The sequence below is a fragment of the Eumetopias jubatus genome, unplaced genomic scaffold (genome assembly GCF_037043125.1).
Source record: "Eumetopias jubatus isolate StellerSeaLion01/CBP00866 unplaced genomic scaffold, mEumJub1_p1.0 scaffold_4, whole genome shotgun sequence".
NCBI classification, from domain to species: domain Eukaryota; kingdom Metazoa; phylum Chordata; class Mammalia; order Carnivora; family Otariidae; genus Eumetopias; species Eumetopias jubatus.
In genome coordinates this window covers 136,634,657-136,660,505 of record NW_028274810.1, presented here as the reverse complement: position 1 = coordinate 136,660,505, position 25,849 = coordinate 136,634,657, and the positions used below count along the sequence as shown (strand labels likewise).

The window sequence follows — 25,849 nt, the reverse complement described above, 5'->3', positions numbered from 1 at the left end:
AGATGTAAGGACACATGTAGACTGAAAGTGAAGGGCTGGAAAAAATACTTCATTCAGTGGAAACCAAAAAAAAGTTGGGGTAGTTGTACTTATATCAGACAAAACAGACTTTAAGACAAGAAAAATCACAACCAACCAACCTAATGTTATACTTCAAGGAGCTAGAAAAAGAACAAAGCCCTAAGTTAGTAAAAAGAAGGAAATAAAGATCAGAGTGGAAATAAATGACAGTGTCACTGATCTTTTCTATTGTCTTTTTAGTCTCTAAGAGCTGGTTCTTTAGAAAAGATAAACAAAATTGACAAACCCAGCTAGACTTAGACTTGCTAAGGAAAAAAGAATGAACTCAAAAAATCAGAAATGAAAAAGTTACAGCTGATACCATAGACATACAAAGGATCATGAGACTACCATGAACAAATAGGACAACTTAAAGAAATGGATAAAGTGATCATTTATCAAAAACCTCCCTACAAAGTCCAGGACAAGACAGCTTCACTGGTGAATTCTATCATACATTTAGATTAATACCAATCTTTTTCAAAGTCTTCCAAAAATAGAAGAGGAGGGTATACTTCCAAACTCATTTTACAAGGCCAGCATTACCCTGATAACCAAAACCAGACAAAAAATGCCACAAGAAAAGAAAATTACAGGCCAATATTGATGATAAAAACAGATGTTAAAATCCTCAATAAAATATTAGCAAAATGAATTAAACACAATACATAAAAAGGGTCATACAATATGACCAAGTGAGGTTTATTCCAGAAATGTGAGAAGAGTTCGATATCTGTAAATTAGCATGATACTCCACATTAATAAAATGAAGAATAAAAATCATATGATCATAATATACATGGAGAAAAAGCATCTGACAAAATTCAACATTTATAAAAACTCTCAAAAAATGGGTATAGAGGGAACATACCTCAACATAAAAGGCCACATATGATAAGCCCACAGCTAATATCAAATCCAACAGTGGAAAGCTAAAAGCTTTTCTTCAAAGATCAGGAACAAGAAAAGGATACCCACTCTTACCACCTTTATTCAACATAGTATTGGAAGTCCTAGGCAGGGCAATTAGGCAGGAAAAGAAAAGGCATCCAAGTCAGAAAGGAATAAGTAAAGCCATCACTATTTGCAGATGACGTGATATTACACAGAAAATCCTAAAGACTCTAGCAAAAACTATTAAAACTAATAAATTTAGTAAAGTTGCAGGATACAAAGTCAAAATACAAAAAACTGTTGTTTCTATATGCCAGTTACATACTGCTGGAAAGAGAAATTAAGAAAATAATCTCACTAACAATTGCATTGAAAAGAGTAAATTACGAATAAATTTAACCAAGGAGGTCAACAACCTGTACACTGAAAACTATAAGACACCAAGGAAAGAAACTGAAGAAAACAAAAATAAATGGAAAGATATTCCATGCTCACGGATTGGAAAAATTGTTAAAATGTCTATATTAAGCAATCTACAGATTCAATAAAATTCCTATCAAAATTCCCAATGGCATTTTTCCCAGAAATAGGACAAAATCCTAAAATTCATATGGAACCACAAAGATCCCAAATAGCCAATGTAATCTTAAAAAATGCTTCCTGATTTCAAACTATATTACAAAGCTGTAGTAATTAAAACAGTACGGTATTGGCGTAAAAATAGAGTCCAATGGAACAGAGTCCAGAAGTAAAACCACCCATATATGGTCAATTTATGATAAAGGAGCCAAGAATACACAATGGAGAAAGGAGAGTCTCTTCAACAGTGTTGGGAAACTGAATAGCCACATGCAAAAGAACAAAACTGGACCACTATCTTCACATCATATACAAAAACTAACTCAAATGGATTAAAAAGGTTAACATAAGACCTGAAATCATAAAACTCCTAAAAGAAAACAGAAGCAGTAAGCTTCTTGACATTGGTCCTGACAATGATTTTTTGAAGCAAAGACAACAAAAGCAAAAATAACAGGTGGGACTATTTTGAACCAAAAAGCTTCTGAACAGCAAAGGAAATGATCAACAAAATGAAAAGGCAACCTCCTGAATAGGAAAAATAATTTGTAAATCATATCTGATAAGGGGTTAACATCCAAAATTTATAAAGAACTTCTATAATTACATAGCAAAAATAAACAATGCAATTAAAATATGACTGAAAGAACTAAATAGACATTTTTTCCAAAGAAGAGCTACAGGTGGCCAACTTGTACATAAAAAGGTGCTCAACATTAAGCATCAAGAAATGTAAATCAAAATCACCATGAGATATGCCCTCACACCTCACACCTGATGGTGGCTGGGGGATGGATTAAGGGTGTCAATGGGTATAAAATTCCAGTTATAAATAAGTATTGGGTATTGTGAGGTATAGCACAGTGACTACAGTTAATAATACTGTAATTCATATTTGAAATTATTAACAGAGCAGACCTTAAAAGTTCTCATTATAAGAGAAAAATTTCTAACTATGGTGACAAATGTTTAACTAGACTTATTGGGGTGATCATTTTGCAATATATACAAATAGCATATCATTGGAGTTAAACCAGCAATTAACACTAAACTGTGACTAAACAGTTTTAGAGTATGTGCAAATGCTGAAAATGTTTTATCAAATATCATCTCTAAAGAGGAATCATATGTATATTTCTCAACTTTCTGAAGAAGAACTTACTTATAATGGAAGTCTATCATACATGCTCTTTAAGAACACATTTTATAAAAAAGGTCACACAAGTCAGTCAGAAACACCAAAACAAGTGAAAAAATTTTTCACAAGAGTCAAAAGTAATATTATGAAACAGTCAACAGTAAAAAAATCAGACTAAAAATCCTGTATCTTGCAAACCAAATAGTAAAGATCAAACAAAAACTGAAGGGGGCGGTAAAGATGCAATGAAATAGGTAATAACTGCTAATATTATTAATGAGACTATCGAGTGGAAATCAATTTGTCAGAGCCTTAGTCTATGACTTATTAATTTGACTTCTGTAACTGTTTAAGATAAAATACCTGAATACAGAAAAAGGCTTCATGTAAAGAAGGGATTTTAAAAAAATATCATCATCATAAATAATGCAATTGAAAAAAATGTATTAAAGATGTACACTATAATCTGTAGGACAATCAGTACGTACACACATGAACTCCAACAGTAACATTATATAGTGTCACCCAGCCATTAAGCCAGATTGAAATGAGAACATGAAGAAATATTTGTCATAATTTCAAATGAAAAAAAATATGAGGTTATTATAGATTAGTTGTAACTATATATAAAAACCTGAACAGAAAAAACCCAATCACAAGATATCAAATATGCAATAGTACCAAAACAACAAAACATTGTTTTATTAGGGATGGTGGTATAAAACTGCCACTTCATGGAGTGATGAGTTTTAAATCATAGCCAGTAACTGCCAATCAAGCCAGCTTTGCAAATTATACATTTGGTCAATTAATTATCATCTCACGGTAACTTGTATTTATTCATAAATTTTTAGAAATACAATGATCAAGAACTTACCACGTGAGTAGTTTTTAATGTACTGCCATCAAATCTGCATAAACTGGAGCTCTCTTCAAAGAAAATGTCACATTCTTCTAACTCTTGAGCATTACAAGGAGGTTTTTCTTTTTCTGGATTTGGATTCTTAGACCAGAAAATAAAATAAATAAACTTTCAACAATAAGAGAATGGATATCTTCATTCTTAAAAAGATCAAAATTGTAGCAGTAATGAAAAACTGAATTTCAGACCCATGACCAATAAATCCTAATCAACAAAAACAGAAATAACAGAATGATGAAATCACCAGAAAAAGATATTAAAACAGGTATTATAAACATGTTCTATATACTCAAAGATGTAAAGAAAAAGATGTATATGTTGACAGAGGTATGGAAGACATAAAAAAATAACCAAATTGAACTTCTAAATATGAAAATATAGTATCTGAGATGGAAAGTAAAAAAGATAGGACTGGCAACTAATCAGACATGGCAGACCTGTGAGCTTAAAACAAAGCAATACAGAGAGGAAAAAAAAAAAAACAACACAGAACTGCAGTGACCTGTGGAATAATATCAAATGGTCTAACACATGAGTAACCAGAAGAGGGCAGGAAGAATGAAAAAAAAATGAGAAGAAATGGTCAATAAATGATGAAAACTATCATCCTACAGATTCAAAAAGGTCAAAGAAACATTAAAAAACTCACTGCAAATTACATTATAATCAACTTGTTGAAAAGCCGTAATAAAGAGAGTATCTTAAAAGTAGTCAGAGGAGAACAAAAAAACACATTATGAACAGAGGAACAAAGATACAAATGACAGCCAACTTCTCATCTGAAACTATGCAAGCCAGAAGACAATGGAGTATAACTCAAGTGATGGGGAAAACCCCTATCAACATTGACTCATGTACTTAACAAAGATACTTAAAAAGGAAGACAACCTAAGTACTTTTGCAGCAAACAGAAACAGAGAATTTACCCAGCAAACCTACACTATAAAAAATGCTAAAGGAAGTTCTTCAGCCAGGAGAAAAATGACAACAGATGGAAATGTGAATCAACACAAAGAAATGTAGAACAGAGAAAATGACAGGTATGAGGGTCAATGTAAGATTTCCCCTCTAATCTCTTTAAAAGAGAACTGATTAAAATTAAAACAATAATGTATTATTGATATGATAATACAGAGGATGAAGAAATGGAAATATATTATGAACTTATGAGTGAACTATATTTTGACAGTAGATGATGAGTTAAAGATGCTGTGTAAACTCCAGAACCACTAAGCACACACACATGCACATACACACACAAATGCACACAAATATCCACCCAAACAAAAACACAGAGGTATAGCTAATAATAAGCCAAAAGGGAAGATAAATGGAATCATTAATTTTAATATGTTCCATTGCTTAAATGCAAGAATCACTGCCTGGTCTTATATCCCTCATAGAGTAAAAATCACAATGTTCAAGTGATAAATTTTACACACACACACACACACACACACACACACACACACACACACACACACACACAAACAGAAATGTAATTCTACAACTGACCAAATGTCCACACACTCAGTTTGCCAAAATGCTGTCATGTTATTGAGAACTTAATGAAATGGCTTGAGAAAGCCTCTGAAACTAAATGGTTGGGAGTTATAGATCTATATTATCAAACCTGTCCATGTCCCACCTGGGATATGGAGCCACCTAGTTGTGGTTGTCTGCTCCAGCCTATATATCAATGCAAACAATTCTGGTTGCTACACTTGGCTGGGAAGGCAATATCCACAATTAGCTGGGACCATTTTTTCAGTGATTCAACAACATATATATGCCCAACAGCACACAGAATACCCTCTGCACTTCTCCTTCCTTTCCCTTTTCCATTACCTGTATGTTGAAGAGGGCAAAATTATAAGGTCAGGACTATCAAGGCAGCCAGACTTTAACAGGACAAGACTACAGAGAACGGGGCATAACAATAACAGAGAAGAGAACCCAAGACTCTGATGCTTTGCTATAGCCATTTACTGATTTTCAAGCTGAGCTGAAAAAGACAAGTGGAAAGAAGAAGCAGGCAAGGGGCTCAAAAGCTGAGTGCCAATACTATTAAAGTGTTTGGGAGACAAAAATTAGAGGACAGGGCCCACACAGGAGAAGCCCTGGTAAATATCCTGGACTTTCACTTGAGATTCATGAAAAGTTCTGCCTTAGGAGTAAGAACAAACAAGGAATAAGTATCAGCCATGTAAAAAAACATGGAGATACAGCACAAAATCAAATCAATCCTTAATGGGGTTAAGAAGATAGGATGAAATTTTGCAGGATGCAGGTCAAATATTGTTTAGAATGAAGTATATAGCTTTTCAATAGAAAAGTAGGTTAAAAAGTCATCTAAACTTTCACTTTTAAAAATAGATCAAAATAAATCCAAAGTAAGCAAAAAGAAGAAAATAATGTAATAACAGAAATGAAATTGGAAACTGAAACAACAAAAGACAATGGAAATAGATAACCCCAAATAATCCTTATATAATAAAGAAATTAAATTCATGGCTAAAAACTTCAAAACACAAAACTCCAATCTAGATGGTCTCACTGGTAAATTCTATATTTAAAGAAATAATGCCAATTCTACACAATCTCTTCCAGAAATAGAACAAGCAGGAAACACTTCCCCACTCATTTTATGACATCAGCATTACCCATGTATCAAAACTGGATAGCAACAGTAAAAAGACAAAACAAAAACTACAGACCAATATTCCTCCTAAATATAGATGCAAAAACTCCTCAATAACATTTAGGAAACCCAAATCAGTAATATGCAAATAGGATAATACATCATGACCAAGTGGGTTTTATCCCACAAATGAAGAAAATGTATTTGACAGAATTCTATAGTCTTTCATGATTCAAAACACTCAGTTTAACAGAAATAGAAGAAAATTTCCAGAACATGACAAAAATAATCCATAATTCTTAACAGTAAAATATTCAATTATTTCTCCAAGATTACAAATGAGGCAAGAATGTCTGCTTTCACTATTCACCATTTCTATTTTACAGTGGATTAAAGGTTCTAACCAATACAGAAAAGCAAGAAAAAGTATAAAGATTTGAAACACATAAGACAGCCTTCAGTTGCAGATAACAAGATTCTATGTTTTTTTTTTCCAAAATGTAACAAACACATTGGTGTTCAGCCATAAATAACTTACTCATACAGACCCAATATTCATTTGAAATAATCAAGTTTAAAAGGCAATTAACAGCAATAAAATATAATATCAAAACAAACCTCCACTATTATAACTACTATTATATCCCAGAGCACACCACAATAAATAGTTGCTGAATGAAGGAACATAATAGGACAATGCAGTCTACATGGCTTGTTTTAACACTAGGACTATGAAATCAAAGTTTCATGCTCTTACATAGGAATTGTAGTGATTTCTGAAATTTTTAATTATTGCTGACAGACATGAAACTTGGTTTCTCCATTTTGGCCATGCTTTCTTTTGACAGAGACACTTATTTTCAATATTCTAATTTCCTTCCTACTTTAAGATGCAATTAACCATATAGTATAACTACAACTTTATACAGTGTTTTCCTCATCGTTCTAACTCCAGGTGGCAATAAGTCAGACATTTTACATGTGCTAATTTTTGGTGAATAAACATATAAATGAAATTCTGGTATGCTTTATTCAAATTTTTAACATTATCTTAAAAGTTATCAGATTAGAACATTTCAACAAAACCTCATAGTTGAACGAGTACTGTATTACTGTACTCACTATACAATGAATTACTTTGTCAATCAAAATTAATTATAGTATGTATGTATACCCCTAGTGATATTCTAAGATGACCTAGAAATTTTCAATGATGACAAGTAGATTATTAGCATAGACAGAGAGTAAAATCTTAATTTTTTTGTCCCTACCAGTATTGGTCTATTGATTCTTCTAAAGGAGAATATATATATTTATGTGCATATATGTGTGAATATGTGTGTATACAGACATATGTATACATATATATGTACATACATAGATACGTACATATGTGAACACCCATCTTATACAACAATCCCACACACATATATGTATTCATGTGGTGTAAAGAATATTAGAATTTTAAGCTATATTCGAACACCAGTCTGTAGTGCCTAATCTGTGTCTCTAACATTAGCAAATGTAAAATAATGTTTGAAAAACATGGCATAATCCTCACATAACATACTTCTGGGCCTTTGGAAAATGACCCTACTACTGCAATTGCTTACCAGTTCCTCAGAGGTCAAATGCATTAAGCGTTCAGCTATTGCAGCACACTGGGCTGAGTCTCTTATAAACTCTCCTTGCTTATCACCGACCACTAGCTCTGGCCATGTTAGTCCTTCATTCTTTTTAATCAAGAAAATCTCCAAGCTAGAAGTTAAACAAGAAAAGTAATGTTACATTAAGCAACTATATAAATTATATAATCAACACCAAACAGAAGAATCTTCCATTGAATTTATCCCTCCCTTGGTGTCCAGCCAGAGATGTGTTTTACCAAAACTTGTGTTAATTTTAGTACTGCATACTGGAATACAGATGGATGGAAAATCTGTAATCCAAGAGTAAATAATTTATACTTAATAAACAAAAAAATAACGCTGGAAATAGTATGTCAAATGGCCTGATGAGAAGAGTGACTGGCAAGAGTAAGACCACCAAGAAAGTACTGTTGTAGTCCAGGTACGCAGTGTGTTACTGAACTTAAGTGACAAATGCAAGCAGCGTGGATCCATGAGATCTTTTACCAGGTAATGGTGGTGGTGATGAGGGTGGTGACTGGGGTGGGCACATAAAGTTAACTGGACAGGAACTATAACTAAAGGTGCCTCTTTGTGCATGGAGCCAAAAAGTAGCTTCATTTCCCCAACGTAAACAACAGGCAATTAGATCAATACAAATGTTAATTTTTAAAATATATATTTTAAAGAATTGAAAATAAAGTAGAAATTAGAAAATAATTAACTCTGGTAACTCCTTAGGGGGAAAAAAGTTGTTACGTGGCCTCTATCAACTGAAAATCTAATTCCGTACATTTAAGCCATTAAACACAAATTCCAAATACACTAAAAAGGGCCTATCAACGTAATCCTGAGATTAAGGTTTGATGCAGCAGGAAGGGGAAAGAGAGCTGAGTCAGGGCAGACTGTGGACACAGCAGTTACCCAAGTGCCTCTTGAACAGGAAGGGAAATTCACGTAAGCTGCTTTAGGAGTAGTTGGTACTGTAACACAGAGAAAAGTGGGGGTGGTGGTAGCTGTTCCATAGGAAAGCAACCTTTCCCATGTGCCATCTCTGGTACACGTGTGCCACTAACCTGTGCCCTGGAACACAACTGCAAGGAAAAATTGCAAGGACACAATAATTATCATAATTATCAAATAAAACATGTAAACCCATCAGTTATTCTTTTTCAAGGTTGTTATTATCACCACCTCACGAATTAATTACAGCATTTTAAATTTTTCTGAAACTACTTCTTTTAAGAGACTATACAAAATATCTTTTCTATGTAATGAGTTCCTATCATTAGCATTAAAAATTACTACCATAATATATTCTCTAAGAGAAAGGTCATCTTGAAAATGATGATGATGAAGAATCATGACAGCAACTCATACTTAATCTTCCCATATGCCAGGTGCTGTCAAGCATTTTATGTGTTTTTAACTCATTGATTGCTCATGACAACCAAATAAAGTAAGTAATATTTTGTCTTCATTTTGCAAGTAAGAAAAAAAAAAAGCACTGAGAGGTTAAGTAACTTGCCAAAGTCACAAGCTAGGAAAGCAGTCTGGCTCCAAGTCCATGTTCCTTACTACTTTACTATTCTGCCTCTTTGAACAAATATATGTAAATGACTACTAAAGAAAGTTTACTGTGACCAGAATGTATAAGTACTGTTTTTCATCAGTTGCTACCTAGAGTTCATACAATCTCATCTATTAAGAATTTCTGAACCATCATTAAATTTGCACACCTAGTCAATGCAATCCTTTTAGTACAACTGCATTTCTACTTTTTTTTTTAAGTTTTTTTTTTATTCATTCAAGATACAGAGATAGAGAGAGAGAGAGCAGGGGGAGAAGCAGAGGAAGGGGAAGAAGCAGGCCCCCCACTGAGCAGGGAGCCCGACGCGGGGCTCGATTCCAGGACCCTGGGATCATGACCCAAGCCGAAGGCAGACGCTTAACCATCTGAGCCACCCAGGTGCCCCTGCACTTCTACATTTTAAAGCTATTATCAGATCCTATCATCCAAGCAAAAAAGAACATATAACATAATAACCTAGACTAGTTAACAAATCCTTCCAAAGTGAGAGGGAACATTAACTATTAAAAAATGAGAGATATGAATAATTTAACCAGGTACAGAAAATCATGTTTTAAACCAATGACACCACCAACAGTCACTGTGATTAATCTTTGTAACATAAAATTGTAATCAAGTACCTCAAATTTAATGGGAAAACAATACCGGTTTATGCTCATGTATTAAATGCTGAAGCTATCTGTGTGAGGTCCAGCCATTCTAGAGCTTTGCTGGGTTACTGCTTCATGACTTATATTAACAATATGTTATAGCTGGTTTGCCAATTTATAAATGCTACCTTCAAATCTCTCTCATAAAATATGTTAAAACAGAATGTGCAGATATATTTCCTTAAAGAATCTTTTAGATAATTAAGTTTTTAAAATATGTTAAAAAGTATAAAGGAATTAAGGGTATACTTCTCATGATAACCACTAAGTACAGAATTGTTGAATCATTATGTTATAAAACTGAAACTAATATAACACTATATATTAAATAAAATTAGGAAAGAGTAATTTTATGAGATTCTGTTAGGAATTCAGTGTGTTAGCATGTCAAAGTTCACAAAGAACGAGGCAAAAAGCCAATGTGCTTGATTGTGGTGACCTAACCATAGTCAGATGGGTGATTACCAGAAACATTAGATTCCAGGGTTCTTTTCATCTTAGTGTCCTTTTCTACATCTTTATTATCCAGGTAAATGAGGTATCTATTCAATTGGTGTAATTGGATGTGTTAGTAAGTATGATATTCCTAAAGAAAGAAGTAGTAAGACTGTTGGTCAGGACTCTAAACGACTTTTATCACCTTGAAGGTGGGATTTTTGCAAACTATCATGTCCATGAGATTGAGTTTAATCTAGCTCAGATCAACTTTTCACTCTCCCTCTAAAAGAGTAATACTTTTCTGAGAATTACAATAAAAGTACTTTCATAAACTTTTGCAGGAGTAATTATGAAAGATGTTGGAAGAACTACACTGATTACTTAAATATACCATGATTAAAACTGGTTAGCAAGAATTACTAGAACAGTTAAAAAAAAAAAAAATCCATGTCCCAAAACAGAATGACAAGGGATCAGATTCACAGAAATCATTCTTTTTTGTTGAACTCACTGAATACTGAACACTGAATAGTTCAATAATTCTCAATAAATTATAAATGACATCATTTACTTATGAATCTATTTTTCTTACTGCATTAAAAAAGAAAGTATAAGCAAGTCACTAAATTTCCACTTTAATAAAATGAATTCAGGATCTAAAAGCATAAAGCCTAAAATTTTTTTGAAGTAGATAACTATTTCTTAGACTCTCAGGATTTAGACTCATATCAAAGACTCATCTGGGTCTTTTATTACAAATTGAAAATTATATTTAAGGTAAAAATATCTAATTTTAACCCACTTCTGACCAAATTTGACCCTTTTTATCACAGAATGCAGTAATTACTGACAATCTATAATGAAAGAGTAATTTTATTAATCAAAATAACTGGGGAGTGAATAAAGTATCTGGGACAACAGATTTGCAAAGGGGAATAAAAGCAGAAGCAAAGGTTATAGTTTTATAAGACACTTGACCTTTACCTATTTGTTTTACATATTCCTTTTACTGAGGTTTTTATAGATAAAATTCAGATTTTAAATGTAGAATTCATTGAGTTTGACACCTGTGTCACTCAGTGAAGCTACTGACTCATCCAGAAAGTCATTCACTGTAGCAAAAGATGCAGTCAAAATATCCAATAAAGGACCATTTTTTAAAAATGATTGTGAAAATAAATAAATAAATAAATAAATAAAATGTGCAGTTAGTTGATAGAGTAAAATACCATAAATAGCCATAAAGGAGAATAAAATAAATCATTATGTATACATTATCCAAGATTTATTGTTGAAAGTCAACAAAAGCAAACTACAAAAAACTGTATAGTTATGTTGAAATCTTTTTTGTTAAAAAAAAATATATATCTGCTTGGATATGCATAAAATGCCTGTAAGAGAAAACTAATAATAGTGGTTATGGAGAGGGGAAGGGTGACTGGAGGGCCTGGGCTAGAGGAAGACTTCATACAGCTTAAAATCTAAAGAACAGTAATTAGGGGCGCCTGGGTGGCTCAGTCGTTAAGCGTCTGCCTTCGGCTCAGGTCATGATCCCAGTGTCCTGGGATCGAGCCCCACTCATCAGGCTCCCTGCTCCACAGGAGGCCTGCTTCTCCCTCTGCCACTCCCCCTGCTTGTGTTCCCTCTCTCGCTGTGTCTCTCTCGGTCAAATAAATAAAATCTTTAAAAAAAATAAAATAAAGAACAGGAATTATTATCTAGTTGGCAAACTGAAATTAATAAGAGAAAATTAGTTAAAAAATTTTTAAAGTACTAAAATAAATAACCATTTTTCGGGGCACCTGGGCAGCTCAGTTGGTTAAGCGACTGCCACTGGCTCAGGTCATGATCCTGGGATCCTGGATTTGAGCCCTGCATAGGGTTCCCTGCTCAGTGGGTAGTTGGCTTCTCCCTCTCCCTCTGCCCTACCCCAACTTTTGTGTAGGCTCTCTCATTAAAAAACAAAAACATTTTTATCTATTAATTATTACTGTTAATATTGTTACGATTTTATTCAGAGATGGTAATGAAAAGCTCTACCACAGAATGCAATGACTATAGTAGCATCTTTAATCTTAACGATAATTATACTTTTTCATACAGTAACTCCATTTTTAATCTATATTAAGAAAAAGAATCAGCAATACAGACAGACCTATTGTAGTATTCAACTTTGGTGTAACCACTGTGGAAAGGATTAAAAAAAAAAGAAAAAGAAAAAAATTTAAATATAAATACAACTGTCTATATATACCAATTATTCTCTTTAATTATCCATGTACTGCTTTCTTGATCAATAGACGAATAGAGATTTCCTTCCAGAAACTTCTGATCCTTCAGCATAATGTTGATGTGATCAGGCAAAAACTGTACTTGAATGTCCTCCTTAGAACTGCCTTCTGGAAGCCGTATTGTTACTGTCAAATCATCTTCAGTCTGCTGCCAGTAATACAGAGGTTCTGTTGGGAAAAGAAAAATACTTTATGTAATAAAAAAGTGCAAACAGAATACACAAAATCAGAGACTAGAGCATACAAAAGAACACCTATCTAAAAGAATCTTAGCATAATTTCTAGTGATCTTACAAAAAAAAAGTAATTATAAACAAACACATTCAGATCTCTTTGGGGAATTTTCAGAGTTATAACAATTTCACCTAACATTCCTCTTCTGGGCTTACCTAATACTCCAGGACATAAACACTCATAAAATACTAATGACAGCAATCCTTTATCCCCATTCTCTTCCTGATTCCCAGTTACCCTCTCTTTTCCTCCTTCTTGCTCTTCTCTTTACACACATACACACACAGAGCAGATTTCTAGTTCAAAAGAATGACAAGTATGTCATAAACTACTGTCTGAAACTTTCACCATTGCCTTGATTTGTCCCAACAATGTAACTCTGTGATATAGGAGGCCACTATTATTTGGTGAGATACACATCCACACAAAAATAAAAGATTTATTTGTTTACAAAGGAACTAGCTTTTCTCCCCCACAACTTTGTTGCATGAAAGCAATTTCATAGGAAATTCAAGGGCTGTCAGTGTATTTTGTTAAGTTCCCAATGAAAGAATCCTCCCTTCACCTCATCTCCCTGGCTTCTCTTCTAAAAAGCCAGCTACTGAAGAAATACCTTAAAACCCATCATACTACATACAACCATGAAATAAGAAAATAGGGCTTACGTACAAAAATAAACATTTGCTTAATGATATCCATAAATATTAATCTGTCCACGTGCTCATTAGAAAGGAATATGATATAGTGGTTAGAACTAGTACTCCAGAGTTTACTAGTCATAGGTCTGAATCTTGGCTCAACCATTTATTAATTTTGGTATACAACTTCATCTCTGACCCTCTTTTTTCTAATTAGTAAAAGAAGATAACAAAATATTACATACCTCACAGAACTATTAAATGAGTTAATACATATAGAATATTTAATATCAATCCTGTTATTAAATATACCATAAATCCTCACTAAATGTGGGTTATTATTCTTGTTTTGGGGTTATTATTCTTTTTACTTTTGCGCAGTTTTGTGTAAACGCTTTGTGAGTACTAGATATGCTTGAAGATTTAACACTAAGTATGATGTATCTTCTTCAAGGGTCACTTCTATTTGATGTTAAATAAAATTTAACAAGCATGATATTATAGAAATACAAAAATGAATAAATTTTCAATATAAAATTGTTACTTTGGATTAATTTCTAACTTGTATCACATTCCTTTAAGCAGGCTCTCAGAGCCTCTCTTATCTTTTTAGAAGTACTTTTAATATAAACTCACTGAAAAAGTTTCAACTGTAGCTTAAAAGATTGGTAACTATAAGCTCCATAAGGCAAGTAATTTGTTTCACTCAATTTTCTGTCTACCACAAAAGTTAACAAGGCAATTTATATGTAACAATGACTCAATGGATAACTTCTGGCAGATATGGAAAGGGGAAGAGTCTACAAAATCACAGGAGCTTTTAGTAAAAATTAAAGGCCATAGAAGTAGAATAAAAGGAAAGCCAGAATTTTTTAAACCCCTCTCCACTAAAAATTATACAAACAACTAAATAATTTCCTCAACTGCTGGTTGCCTAATGCCTTTCTTTGTTTTTGGAAATCATGTTTTAAGTCTTTTTTTCTTTTTTAAGATTTTACTTATTTATTTGACAGAGAGATAGAGAGAGCCAGAGCGCACAAATGGGGGGAAAAGAAGAGGGCGAAGGAGACCAGCCTCCCCGCTGAGCAGGGAGCCCGACATGGGGCTCGACCCCAGGACCCTGAGATCATAACCTGAGCTGAAGGCAGATGCTTAACCGACTGAGCCAGCCAGGCGCCCCACGTTTTAAGTCTTTCAAAGAAAATGCTATTACGTATGTCATTATGACAACACCAAATAGGCAACAGACAGTATCAGTCTTCTTGAGATTTACAGAAAATGAAACCAGTACATATACTCAGAAGATTATTTACAAGAAAGCGTGCTATAATTAACAAATTATCCATAATTTTTTTAAAAATTAATTTTTCCTTTACAAGTAAAGGCTGTTTATTAGAAGGAAAACAAAAATACAGGGGATCTGAGGTTCACACTAAAAGGGAAGAAATGACATAATGATGTATTCAGGAGGAATTCAGTATTAGTGAGATGTCAACAAGAAAAACACCTGGACTGGTAGTTAGTGATTTAAAAAAGATGTGTCTCTCCCCCAGACTATGATCTGTCTTGGAACCACATGGGTCTCAACTACTAGGCAGAATGGTTCCAAAGATTAGGGCATTCTTTCACTCCTTTGCAATTGCTCACCAAGAGTTCTAAAGGGCATGTGGTCTAGAGACATGAATAACTGTTTTGGCTAAGCTCTAGAAAACTTTAACATTATAATTTAGGCAGAATTTATTTGGAAAGGGATCTTAGAGATAATCTAACAAAAAACGCATTACGTATGAGGAAACCAATTTGTTGAGAGGCTAAATAAAAGGCCATTAAGCACAATTCTCATATTCAAAGGTGCATATGGCTATAAACCCGGGAAAAATATTTTTAAAACATTTATTACATTATTATTTTCAAAGGATTTTTGTTTAGAAAGCTCTAACTAGATAAAAATAGTGAAACTAATTTTTATTTCATATAATCAAGTAACAAAAAGGTACAAAGACTAATATGTATAATTGTTAAATGTTGTGAAAATCTCTGTTAAGTAAAATATACTATTCTCTGGCTATAAACATCAGAAATATGAACAGTACTGATTACAGAGTGATGTTCTCTTGAATATAAGAGTATGTATTCTTTGTATGGAAATATAATTTATTTATGTGAGAGAGAGCAAGAGAATGCACACACCAGCAGGGGGAAGGGGAGAGGGAGAGAACCCTCAACCAAACTTCCTGGTAAGTGCAGAGCCAAAGCAGGGCTCGATCCCAGCACCCTGAGATCATGACCTGAGCGAAAACCAAGAGTTGACGCTCAACTGACTGAGCCACCCAGGTGCCCCAGTAAATATAAATTTCTTTTGGAAGACCTTATTACTGTCTTTGTTCTAAAACATTATCTTCATCCATTTATTCATTTAACATTGGGAAAACTTGGTGATTTTGCCCTCAAGAACTTTTTTTCAGGTTAGCACTAAAAGTTAAGTAAAAGTACATTAGTATACACCTATAATCAACAGAGTTTAGTTTATTTTAAAAGATTAATATCTTCAATACTAATGTGCTAGCTTCTTGAACACAAATAACAGACATCATTTATTCATTTAATAGGTATTTATTAAACATCTAATCAGGTAAGCTAATGTACAGATTTTTTTTTAAAGATTTTATTTATTTTTATTTATTTGACACAGAAACAGAGATAGAGAGAGAGAGCATAAGCAGGGGGAGCGGCAGGCAGAGGGAGAGGGAGAAGCAGGCTCTCTACTGAGCAAGGAGCCCGATGTGGGGCTTGATTCCAGGACCATGGCCTGAGCTGAAGGCAGACGCTTAACCGACTGAGCCACCCAGGCGCCCCTAATGTACAGATTTTTTAAAACATTTTGGTAATTACTAATTAAAACAGTTCATACTATTTAGGTAGTACATTTTACAAAAGACCATCCTGACGAATATAAAGGGAAATAAAGAAAAATTAAAAACCCGTCTGGTCCTAGTAGAAGCCAAAACCTAACCAAGACAAACCAGCCATAAATGTGTGTGTGCATAAATACACATGAGCTCTGTGAAGGTGAATAGTAAAATTACCTTTGATTTTCTCTGACATGTTCTCATTCTTATTTTCAAGATCTTGACCGACATGAACAAATGTGAAGGACTTGTAGGAGACAATCATCAGACCCTTCCCATCAGGTTCAATAGCAGCATAATGTGGCACTGACTTTCCACGGAGAATATCACATTTAATAATTTCATATTTGTCATTATCTGTAAGAAAACAAAGTATTTTAGAACAAAAAAATTACAAATAAAACACTATATTATAAAAATATCCTGAAAATATTTGTATATCGGTTTTAATTTAAATTAAGTATTTTAAGTGCAGTGCTCACTTCGGCAGCACATAAACTAAGTATTTTAAGTGTACTGTTAAAAGGCATGCTACTAAGAGTCTTTTCATAGGGATAAAAAGATTTATAACCTAATTTTCTGTAAATACACTCCTACTTTAAAATACTAGGTCTAGGGGTGCCTGGGTGGCTCAGTTGGTTAAGCAACTGCCTTCGGCTCAGGTCATGATCCTGGAGTCCTGGGATCGAGTCCCGCATCGGGCTCCCTGCTCAGCAGGGAGTCTGCTTCTCCCTCTGACCCTCTTCCCTCTCGTGCTCTCTATCTCTCATTCTCTCTCTCTCAAATAAATAAATAAAATCTTTAAAAAAAAAATACTAGGTCTGATGAAATTTGCTCTAAGTTATGCTTTCCAGTGTGGAAAGTAGCACACTACTGGCCATAGGGGCTATTTAATCAAAATTAAGCAAAATTTAAAATTCAATTCTTCAGGCACCTAGTCACATTTCAAATGCTCAGTAGCCACACATGGCTAGCTGCTATTGTATTGGCACACAAATAAATGACACACATAAATGGCATACATATAAACATGTCCACTTGGCAGAAATTTTCATCAGACAGCAGTGCTCTAGACTTTGAAAGTCACTAACTTATCTGAAATATCAGCTGCTGATCGATCTACCTTTTCCTTTACTGTAGCCTGTCTACTTTCCCCGCAGGTACATGATAGGCATCTTCTGAAAAGAGCGACACTAAGGATAAAGGAAAGGTATGGTGTGGACTATTTTTCTGCCTATTCTAGCTATTGATAAGGGGTTTCCATAAAATGAAATGTTTATGGTAGAAATGATTTTTATACAGATACAGATCTACATGCCAACTGTAATCAAGCAAAAAAATGAAGGGGGGGAAATCGGAGGGGGAGACGAACCATGAGAGACTATGGACTCTGAGAAACAAACTGCGGGTTCTAGAGGGGAGGGGTGTGGGGGGATGGGCTAGCCTGTGATGGGTATTAAAAGAGGGCACGTACTGAATAGAGCACTGGGTGTTATATGCAAACAATGAATCATGGAACACTACGTCAAAAACTAATGATGTAATATATGGTGATTAACATAATAAAATTAAATTAAAAAAGACAATTTTAAGACATAAATTTTACGAATGAAATATAAAAAAACTGAATTTTTTCTTGAAAATAGGTGGGCTTTTTTTTTTTTTTTGCTTTAAAACATACTCAAACATTACAGTTGAGTCCATACCTTTACTTACACTGTTACTCTATTAAAGTGGGTTGTACTTTAACAAGTAAGCTTCACAATGATTGCAACTCAATGTCACATATTCTACATAATGATACAATCTGTTCTAAAGTATGTCATTTTTTCCCCTCTAAATCTTCACCTACGTTCACATTCATTTCATACATATTTAAGAAGAGACTTGTAAACTTATGAATGAGCTAATATACTTCCTGCACAGTACATGCAAGGCAGAGTTCTACCTGACTCCAAAGACTCAGACTTAGATACTTCATATTTTATAGGATTGCTTTTCCCAATATGTGTGCAAGAGAAAATAACAGGTGAATTTCAAGTGAACTCCATGATTAAATAAGTTGGGAAATGCTTGATTAAAATTAAATTGTCCTTTTTCTAGAACTTTTAACGTTTAATGTGTAACAGGGATATTATACACTCACATTTTTATTTGACCACAAAACATAATTTATCAGATGTTCCACTTAACACAGTTTAGAAAAGCACTGTTATGTTCATTAAAAAAGAAAAAGGAAAAGAGTAACAATTATATTAATAATACTTGGGAGGGCTGAAAGGAATGAGACATTAAGAAGAGTAATGAGAAAAAAAGTGAACCATGGGGAGAATTAATATTCCTAAATTACAACCTTGGGAGATAAAAAGAAAAGTGAGTCTAATTCTATCTGTCCAGTAGAGGCAAAGGCACAAAGCGAAGGAAATGCAGCTGGTGAAGCTTGAGCAGAGTGCCACTACATTCTGATAAGTTATCGTGAACTGAGCCACAGCTGTCACAGAACCAGAGAACAGTAGGAAAAATATGCATCATGATTTCTCTGTAAGTTGTCAAGTTACGTACCTTAATAAAAAAATTAAAGTTTCTCTTATCTAAAGTACAGACGGGCAAAGTATGGCCAGTGGAGACAAAGCTGAGTTTATGCATATTTTCATACTGTCTGTGGGCTAAGAATGAATTTTATACTTCTTTAAATGACTAAAAATAATCAAAATAATATTTAAATACATGTTAAAGTTATATAAAATTCAAATGTCCATAAACAAGATATTATTGGAATACAGCTATACTCATCTATTTATGTATCATCTATGGCTGCTTTTGGACCACAGTGGCATAACTGAGTAGTTGTGATATACACTGTATGGTTATCATCTAGTCCTATACAGAAAGTTTTCCAATACCTGAAGTTTTAAGTTACTGTGTGTCTCCAGAGATGAAACTACAACACTGGGAAAAACAACAAATTATATTAAACAGTTCACAGAACAAATCTAGGAAATTTACTCAGCTTACTTACAAACTATTCTGTTACATATATATGTATATACACACACTCATACATGTACATATACACATATTCATTTTAAAATAAAAAAACCCTCTTAGAAATCAAACACTCATAGCCTTTATCAGATTATAAATTTAACAGTTAACTCTTGAACAACATGAAGGTTAGGGACACCAATCCCCTGTGCAGTCAAAAATCTGTGTATAACTTTTGACTCCCCCAAAAAACTTAACTACTGATAGCCTACTATTGATTGGAAGCTTTACTGATAACAAAAACAGTCGATTAACATATTTTGTATATGTATTAAATACTATATTCTTATAATAAAATAAGGTAGAGAAAAGAAAGTGTTATTCAGGATATCATAAATACATTTACAGTACTGTCCTGTATTTATCAAAAAATATTCGTGGACCTGCACAGTTCAAACCTGTGTTGTTCAAGGGTCAGCTATAATTTAAGGCTCATAAGTTAAATGAGTAAGTTAATAAAAACTGAGAAAAAGGGCAGAAAGTCAAAATGGAAACAAGCTCCCTCAGTTCTCAACTACAGAAAAATCCACTTAGTTCTCAATTAAAGAATAAGAAATGGCGAAGAACAAGGACACACCATTAAAGGAATCCTAATTAATAAATGAAAAAATAACTTCTAATGTCCAAGTTAGAAGCCTGACAGAGAGCTTCAAATAGACCAAAGGTTGAGACTTTTCTACACGTGGAAGCACTCTAGGTAAGAAAAACCAGCAGTTTTCCTGAAGGTAGAAACAAACAGCAAAGTTCAATTAGATTCAAAAGAAATCACAGTTATGATTTAAGGAAATAAAGGTATTTGTTTCCATCTAGGTATTTATATTTAACTGATACTTAAATTACACTGTAATTTATAATTTACATTCAACAATATATATATTACACACACACAAGAATATATGTATGTAGTCCTGTATATACTGAAAATATACACTTAAAATTCTTCTAAAATTATGTAAGAATGTCTTCTTTTATACAAAAAGGCATAATGGACTGTGGAAGCACATTATTATTTTTTCTATAATCCATACCCGAAGAGAAACTATCTATAGGAATTCATTCCACTAGGTGTTGGGTATTAGATCACAGCAACACCACCCAAGAAAGTCAACAGCATTTACAGGAACAGCTCTGCATTTCACAATCTACCAAATGGTGCCAACCACTATGGATTCACAATGTTGTTATATTTTACCTTTGTTTTTTCTGATAGTGACCCACTCCAAAGAAACATAGAATCCACTTCCTTTCATATCCAATTCCTCTTTCTCTATTCGAAGAAGTAAGGTAGTTACTGAATGTTTTTCAGCATTCAGCAGTGAGACACTATGAATTATGATAAAAGGATTCCCAAGCTCTTCATTAAACATAATCTACCAAAAAAAAAAGATTACACATATAAAAATGTACATATTACACAAATGCAGGTAGCACAGAGGGAATGCACAGAATTCTGACAATACAACAACTAATTTGTATACTATTTATTACAAGGAATAGAAAAATGAAAAAAGCCTTTAAATAAAGGTTACAAGGTCAAATAACATTCTTTGAATAAAGAACTTTTTAAAAATGCCTATTTGTTTGATAGAGAAAAGTGATCAGTACTCTTGGCTTAAAAACAAGGAAAACAATATAGCATCCAAGCAGCATAAAAAGAAAACAGAGAACTAGAAGCAACCTCCTAGAGAAGAATTATATAAAAGAGGGCATGAGTCAGTCCACGTTGACTCCTTATCTCTTCTCCTATCTTGTATAGGATTTATTTCTGCTTTTTCCCTCTTAGTTTCTGAATATTGTTCATGCTTATGCACATGTGTGAGCATGTGTGTACATATGGTTTTTCCTGTTGTTTTTGTTTTGTTCTCTATTTGTTTCTTAGAAGTCTGCAAAGGTCAGAGTCAAAGGAATTGGAGACACCACTAAAACTTCCTTATTTCTCAAAAATAAAAGAGCCCCTTTACATTTAAAAGTTATAATTCAACAAACTATTTAAATATACTACTGAAGTGTCTTTTTAAAAAGCAAATCTAAGCACTATACAGAAACACAAAATCTTAAATTCTTTTTTCTATCACAAACACAAAATCTAAAGGACTATTATACTTATTTAAGAGTAAATAATAAAGAACAGATATTTTAAGACTGTTCACTAAACAAGATATTTGAATAAAAAAATAAATGGTTGAAGAAAATATACAAATGACAAAAGTTAGCTTTAAAAAAACAAAAACAAAAAACCCTTTATCTGGAATCCCATCCTATCTGCTCCTACTTGAAAGCCTTATAAAGAAAAGTGTGCTTTAATGTCAATTTCCCTAAGTGTTTGAGCCCTCTGTCAAAATTATTCAAATAGTAGACCTTTGGAATCCATTCTGTGGCCTTCCACAAAGAGAAAATAGCAAGAACAGCAAAAAATACCTCGAATACTCAAAACTGAGATGACAGACAGGTTCTAGTTGTTTGACTGGGTTTTGCTTTCATTTGGGGGACAACAGGAGACCAAAGGGAGAAAAGAAAGATAGTAAATTTTGTCAGGTACAAGTAGCTAGTTTATTGCTTCCTTCCTCTTCTTTCTATTTCGTGTGAGTGAAAGGGACTGGAATGAGACCAGGGAGTAGATGTCTAAACTTTTATAAACCGCTGGGCTGAAGTTTCCTGTCCCCCGAACAAGCCCAGCAACTCAAGTGTGATACGGCTGATAGCAACACCCCCATCATATTAGAGGCAACACACTTGCAAAGCAGGCAGTCTTCCTGTCTCCCTTTATTTCTCTTTCTACACTGCAGTCATCACCACCCTTACTTGGCCCCCTTATGCCCTCCTGTATCCTCCAACCATTCCCACCTTCAGCTTCCTCTCTGTTCTCCACCAACTGGAGAAATCTTAGAGAAATCTAAGCTGTTTCTCTTAAAGAGACCAGTATTCCACAGTATCCCTCCCACCTCAGTTAATGCCCAAGTCCCATCCCTGTCCCATTCCCCCTCCCCCCAATCAAAACTATTATTAATTGCAAACATCTCTGAGGGTGATTTCATTACAGCAGTGTACACTGAAGAGGGCATGAAGTAAATTTAAATTTAAAAGAACTTTTAAATGATTTAAAAAATATTACTAAAGGCTTAATATGCACCAAGGGGATATAGATAGCACAAACCAAATGATTTATAAATCTGTATGAATTTCCTTATGGCAGAGTATGCGGTGTTATTTTTAAGCTGAAGGTGAGCCGGGTCAGTGTGTCTCTTTCTGCTCAAAACCAACAGAATCCATAGCTTGATAATACATAAATTCTCATTCTCCTGCCCCTCACTCTCCAAGCTCCTTCCAAATGTTTCAGATAGCTATGCTATTTATGTATCACATTGCCTCAGTAATACAAAAAGAAAAAAGAGAAAAATTATTACTGGAGGCCACAGCAGAAAAATGTCACAATGTCCAATGAAAATTTAAATCTGTGACTACAAAGGCCTGCAAAGGCCCCCTACAAACAGGCTACAGTTGTTTTGGTTATTTATCGTTTTTTTTGTTTAGTTTTTTGAATTACTATAATTTGGTAGTATACCATTTAATATAACTTAGTAAAAAAGGCAAGCCATGGGCGCCTGAGTGGCTCAGTTGGTTAAGCGACTGCCTTCGGCTCAGGTCATGATCCTGGAGACCCCGGATCGAGTCCCGCATCGGGCTCCCTGCTCAGCAGGGAGTCTGCCTCTTCCTCTGACCTTCTTCCCTCTCATGCTCTCTCTCTACCATTCTCTCTCTCAATAAATAAAAAATCTTTAAAAAAAAAAAAAAGGCAAGCCATTTGGTTCTAAGGCCTTCTTAATTTTTCTCAAACAATTAAAGCCTGATCTTTGTTAGGCATTTGATGGTCTGATAAAAATATTTTATAAGATCTAAATAAATTAAGTTCACATTTCTTTATCTACACAGAACTAAAAGGCCACCTGCTGAGATTTAGACAATAGCAGTATCACAATATACTTATTAGCATTAACTCAGTGTCATTCTTTCCCACCTTCAAAAATTGTGGCTCTAGAGAAATTAATTCCTTATTTATTATTATTAAAATCCTAATCTGCTCCTCAGATTTAAAAATGTTACTCTGTTTTAAGAAAACAAATAAAAATAGCATCTTAGAGATTGGCACATTACTATATTTATGTTATAGTGTATCCTTCTAAGTAGGGAATACTCTGGTAAACTCAGCATTTGAATAATGGCAACTTATCAGATAGCTAGCAGAGTGGTGCCTCAGAAGTGTGCTGGGTCCATAAAGATACCAGCAAACATAACATGAGTAGAGGAGAAAAGATATCCCAATGTACTTCTTGACTAACTCTTCCTTCATCAAGAAGGAGGCGATGTTAATACTTTAGTGTACTGCTTTACACATAATATAACGCATTCAATAAACATTTGCTGAACAAATGAATGCAATTCTTGACAACTGCAATAACCCCAAATCAAACCAGAAATGGTTAAGATACCAGTTTTGTAAAAGGTATATATTTTATAATTAAAAATTTCCAAAACATTATATATTATAAAAATGAAGAGGTCACACATAAACCATGCCCAGAAAGAGTTATTCCAAAATCACTAAGGTCTAATTTATACATACTTTCCAGACTTTACTTAAATCTAAAAAACAAAAAACAAAACCGCACCTCCCATTTTTCAGAAGCACTATTTCCACGTTCACCTGTACCAATGAGATATAATCGTCCAGTTCCATCTGACAAGGTAACCCAGGTCGAAGATGTGAAATGGACAGATGCACAAAGACGACTGTCGTATGCTGTCAAATCTGTGGGAAGTCGAAACACTTCTCGTGGTTTTCCTAAAGCAGTGTCCTAAAAAGAGGCGAAACATTATAAATTAATCTTTCCCTCTCCTTGATCCATATGCACACAGAATAAATATCTGCAGTGTAGTGGTTACTCTCTTATTCAAGAGAAGATGCCTAATTCCCCTCCCTTTGAGTATGAGCTGTACAACTCACTTCTAACAAAAAAATATGGCAGAAGTGACAGTTTGTGACTTCTCAAACTCAGTCATAGTTTCTGTTACATCTTCTATCTTGCTCTCTCTTGGACTGCACATGATAGACCCACATGGGGAGGACATAGGGGCTCCTCACAATAACCAGCACCCTGTGAGCTATCTGAAAGCCCTAGTTGAGCCTTCAGATCACTGCTCTCTGGGCTGACATCTTGGCTACAACTTCATGAGAAACCTTGACACAGAAACCACCTCGCTAAGCCACTTTGATTTCTGAACCACAAACACTGAGATGACAAATATTTATTGTTTCAAGTCATTAAGTGTTGAAGTAGGATATTACACAGCAAGAGATAACTAATACCCTGCAGTAATCTGGTCTTCATTCTTAAGTTTAGAGTTAATGATCAGTATTTTTAACTAATTGGAAATACTACATCATGTTCTAAATGCCTCCAAAGACATCAGCCTGTGGTATGAAAACACTACACTTAGACTATTAACAATTTAGGTTTCTATTAGCACATTTTTATTGTATCGATGTCCTTAAAATTTAAAGCTGTAAGACGGATTGCAACATTAAACTGTTTTATAAGAAAATATATAAAAAGGTCTATATTTCAGGAAATAAACATCTTATACATCAGATGTACTCAATTCAATAATTTGTTGTTGTTGCTAAAGTTTTAGGTTTCAGTTAAGAGATTTTCCTGCAGGCCAAAAGTAATTCTTGATTCATGTATTTCATTCTCTGTTCCTAGAATTACTTAGATAAATGCATATATTAACAAAATTTAAGTAAGCAAAATGTCCTTACCAGCCACAAGTTTTTTAGTGACCCACATCTCTTTCTAAAGCATCCAGTTTAGTTTTCTTTGAAATGGCACCTTTCCTTCTTTTTGTATTCATATTTTAATGATTTACATAATACTGATTAAATAATGAAAATACAATGACAAGCCCAGCTGGCATAAAGTTTTTAGAATGCCCATATCTGAGTAAAACTCAACTAGCAGAAACAGAATTGTTATCAGCATAGTACTGAGTAGCCTACTAGCAGTAAACATTAAGCTTACTGTGGTCTCCAGTCAGTATATTATATGAAGGGAAGAGAGAACACCAGTTATTCCAGTCACTCAATTAAATGGAGGTCAATTAAGAGATATTTTACTGCAGGATGATGTCTATGT

At 33.9% G+C, this 25,849-nt stretch overlaps 1 protein-coding gene across 1 annotated transcript in view; it reads right to left on the bottom strand.

Moving 5' to 3' along the window:
- Window positions 1-25,849, bottom strand: part of NUDCD1 (NudC domain containing 1) — a 75,811-nt gene that overhangs the window by 27,340 nt on the left and 22,622 nt on the right. The window contains exons 3-8 of the mRNA XM_028122504.2: window positions 24,326-24,511; window positions 20,851-21,028; window positions 16,791-16,970; window positions 12,796-13,000; window positions 7,848-7,992; window positions 3,549-3,674 (exon numbers count right to left, since the gene is read on the bottom strand). Coding sequence (XP_027978305.2) covers window positions 3,549-3,674; window positions 7,848-7,992; window positions 12,796-13,000; window positions 16,791-16,970; window positions 20,851-21,028; window positions 24,326-24,511 — 1,020 coding nt within the window. The remainder of the gene's footprint in view (window positions 1-3,548; window positions 3,675-7,847; window positions 7,993-12,795; window positions 13,001-16,790; window positions 16,971-20,850; window positions 21,029-24,325; window positions 24,512-25,849) is intronic.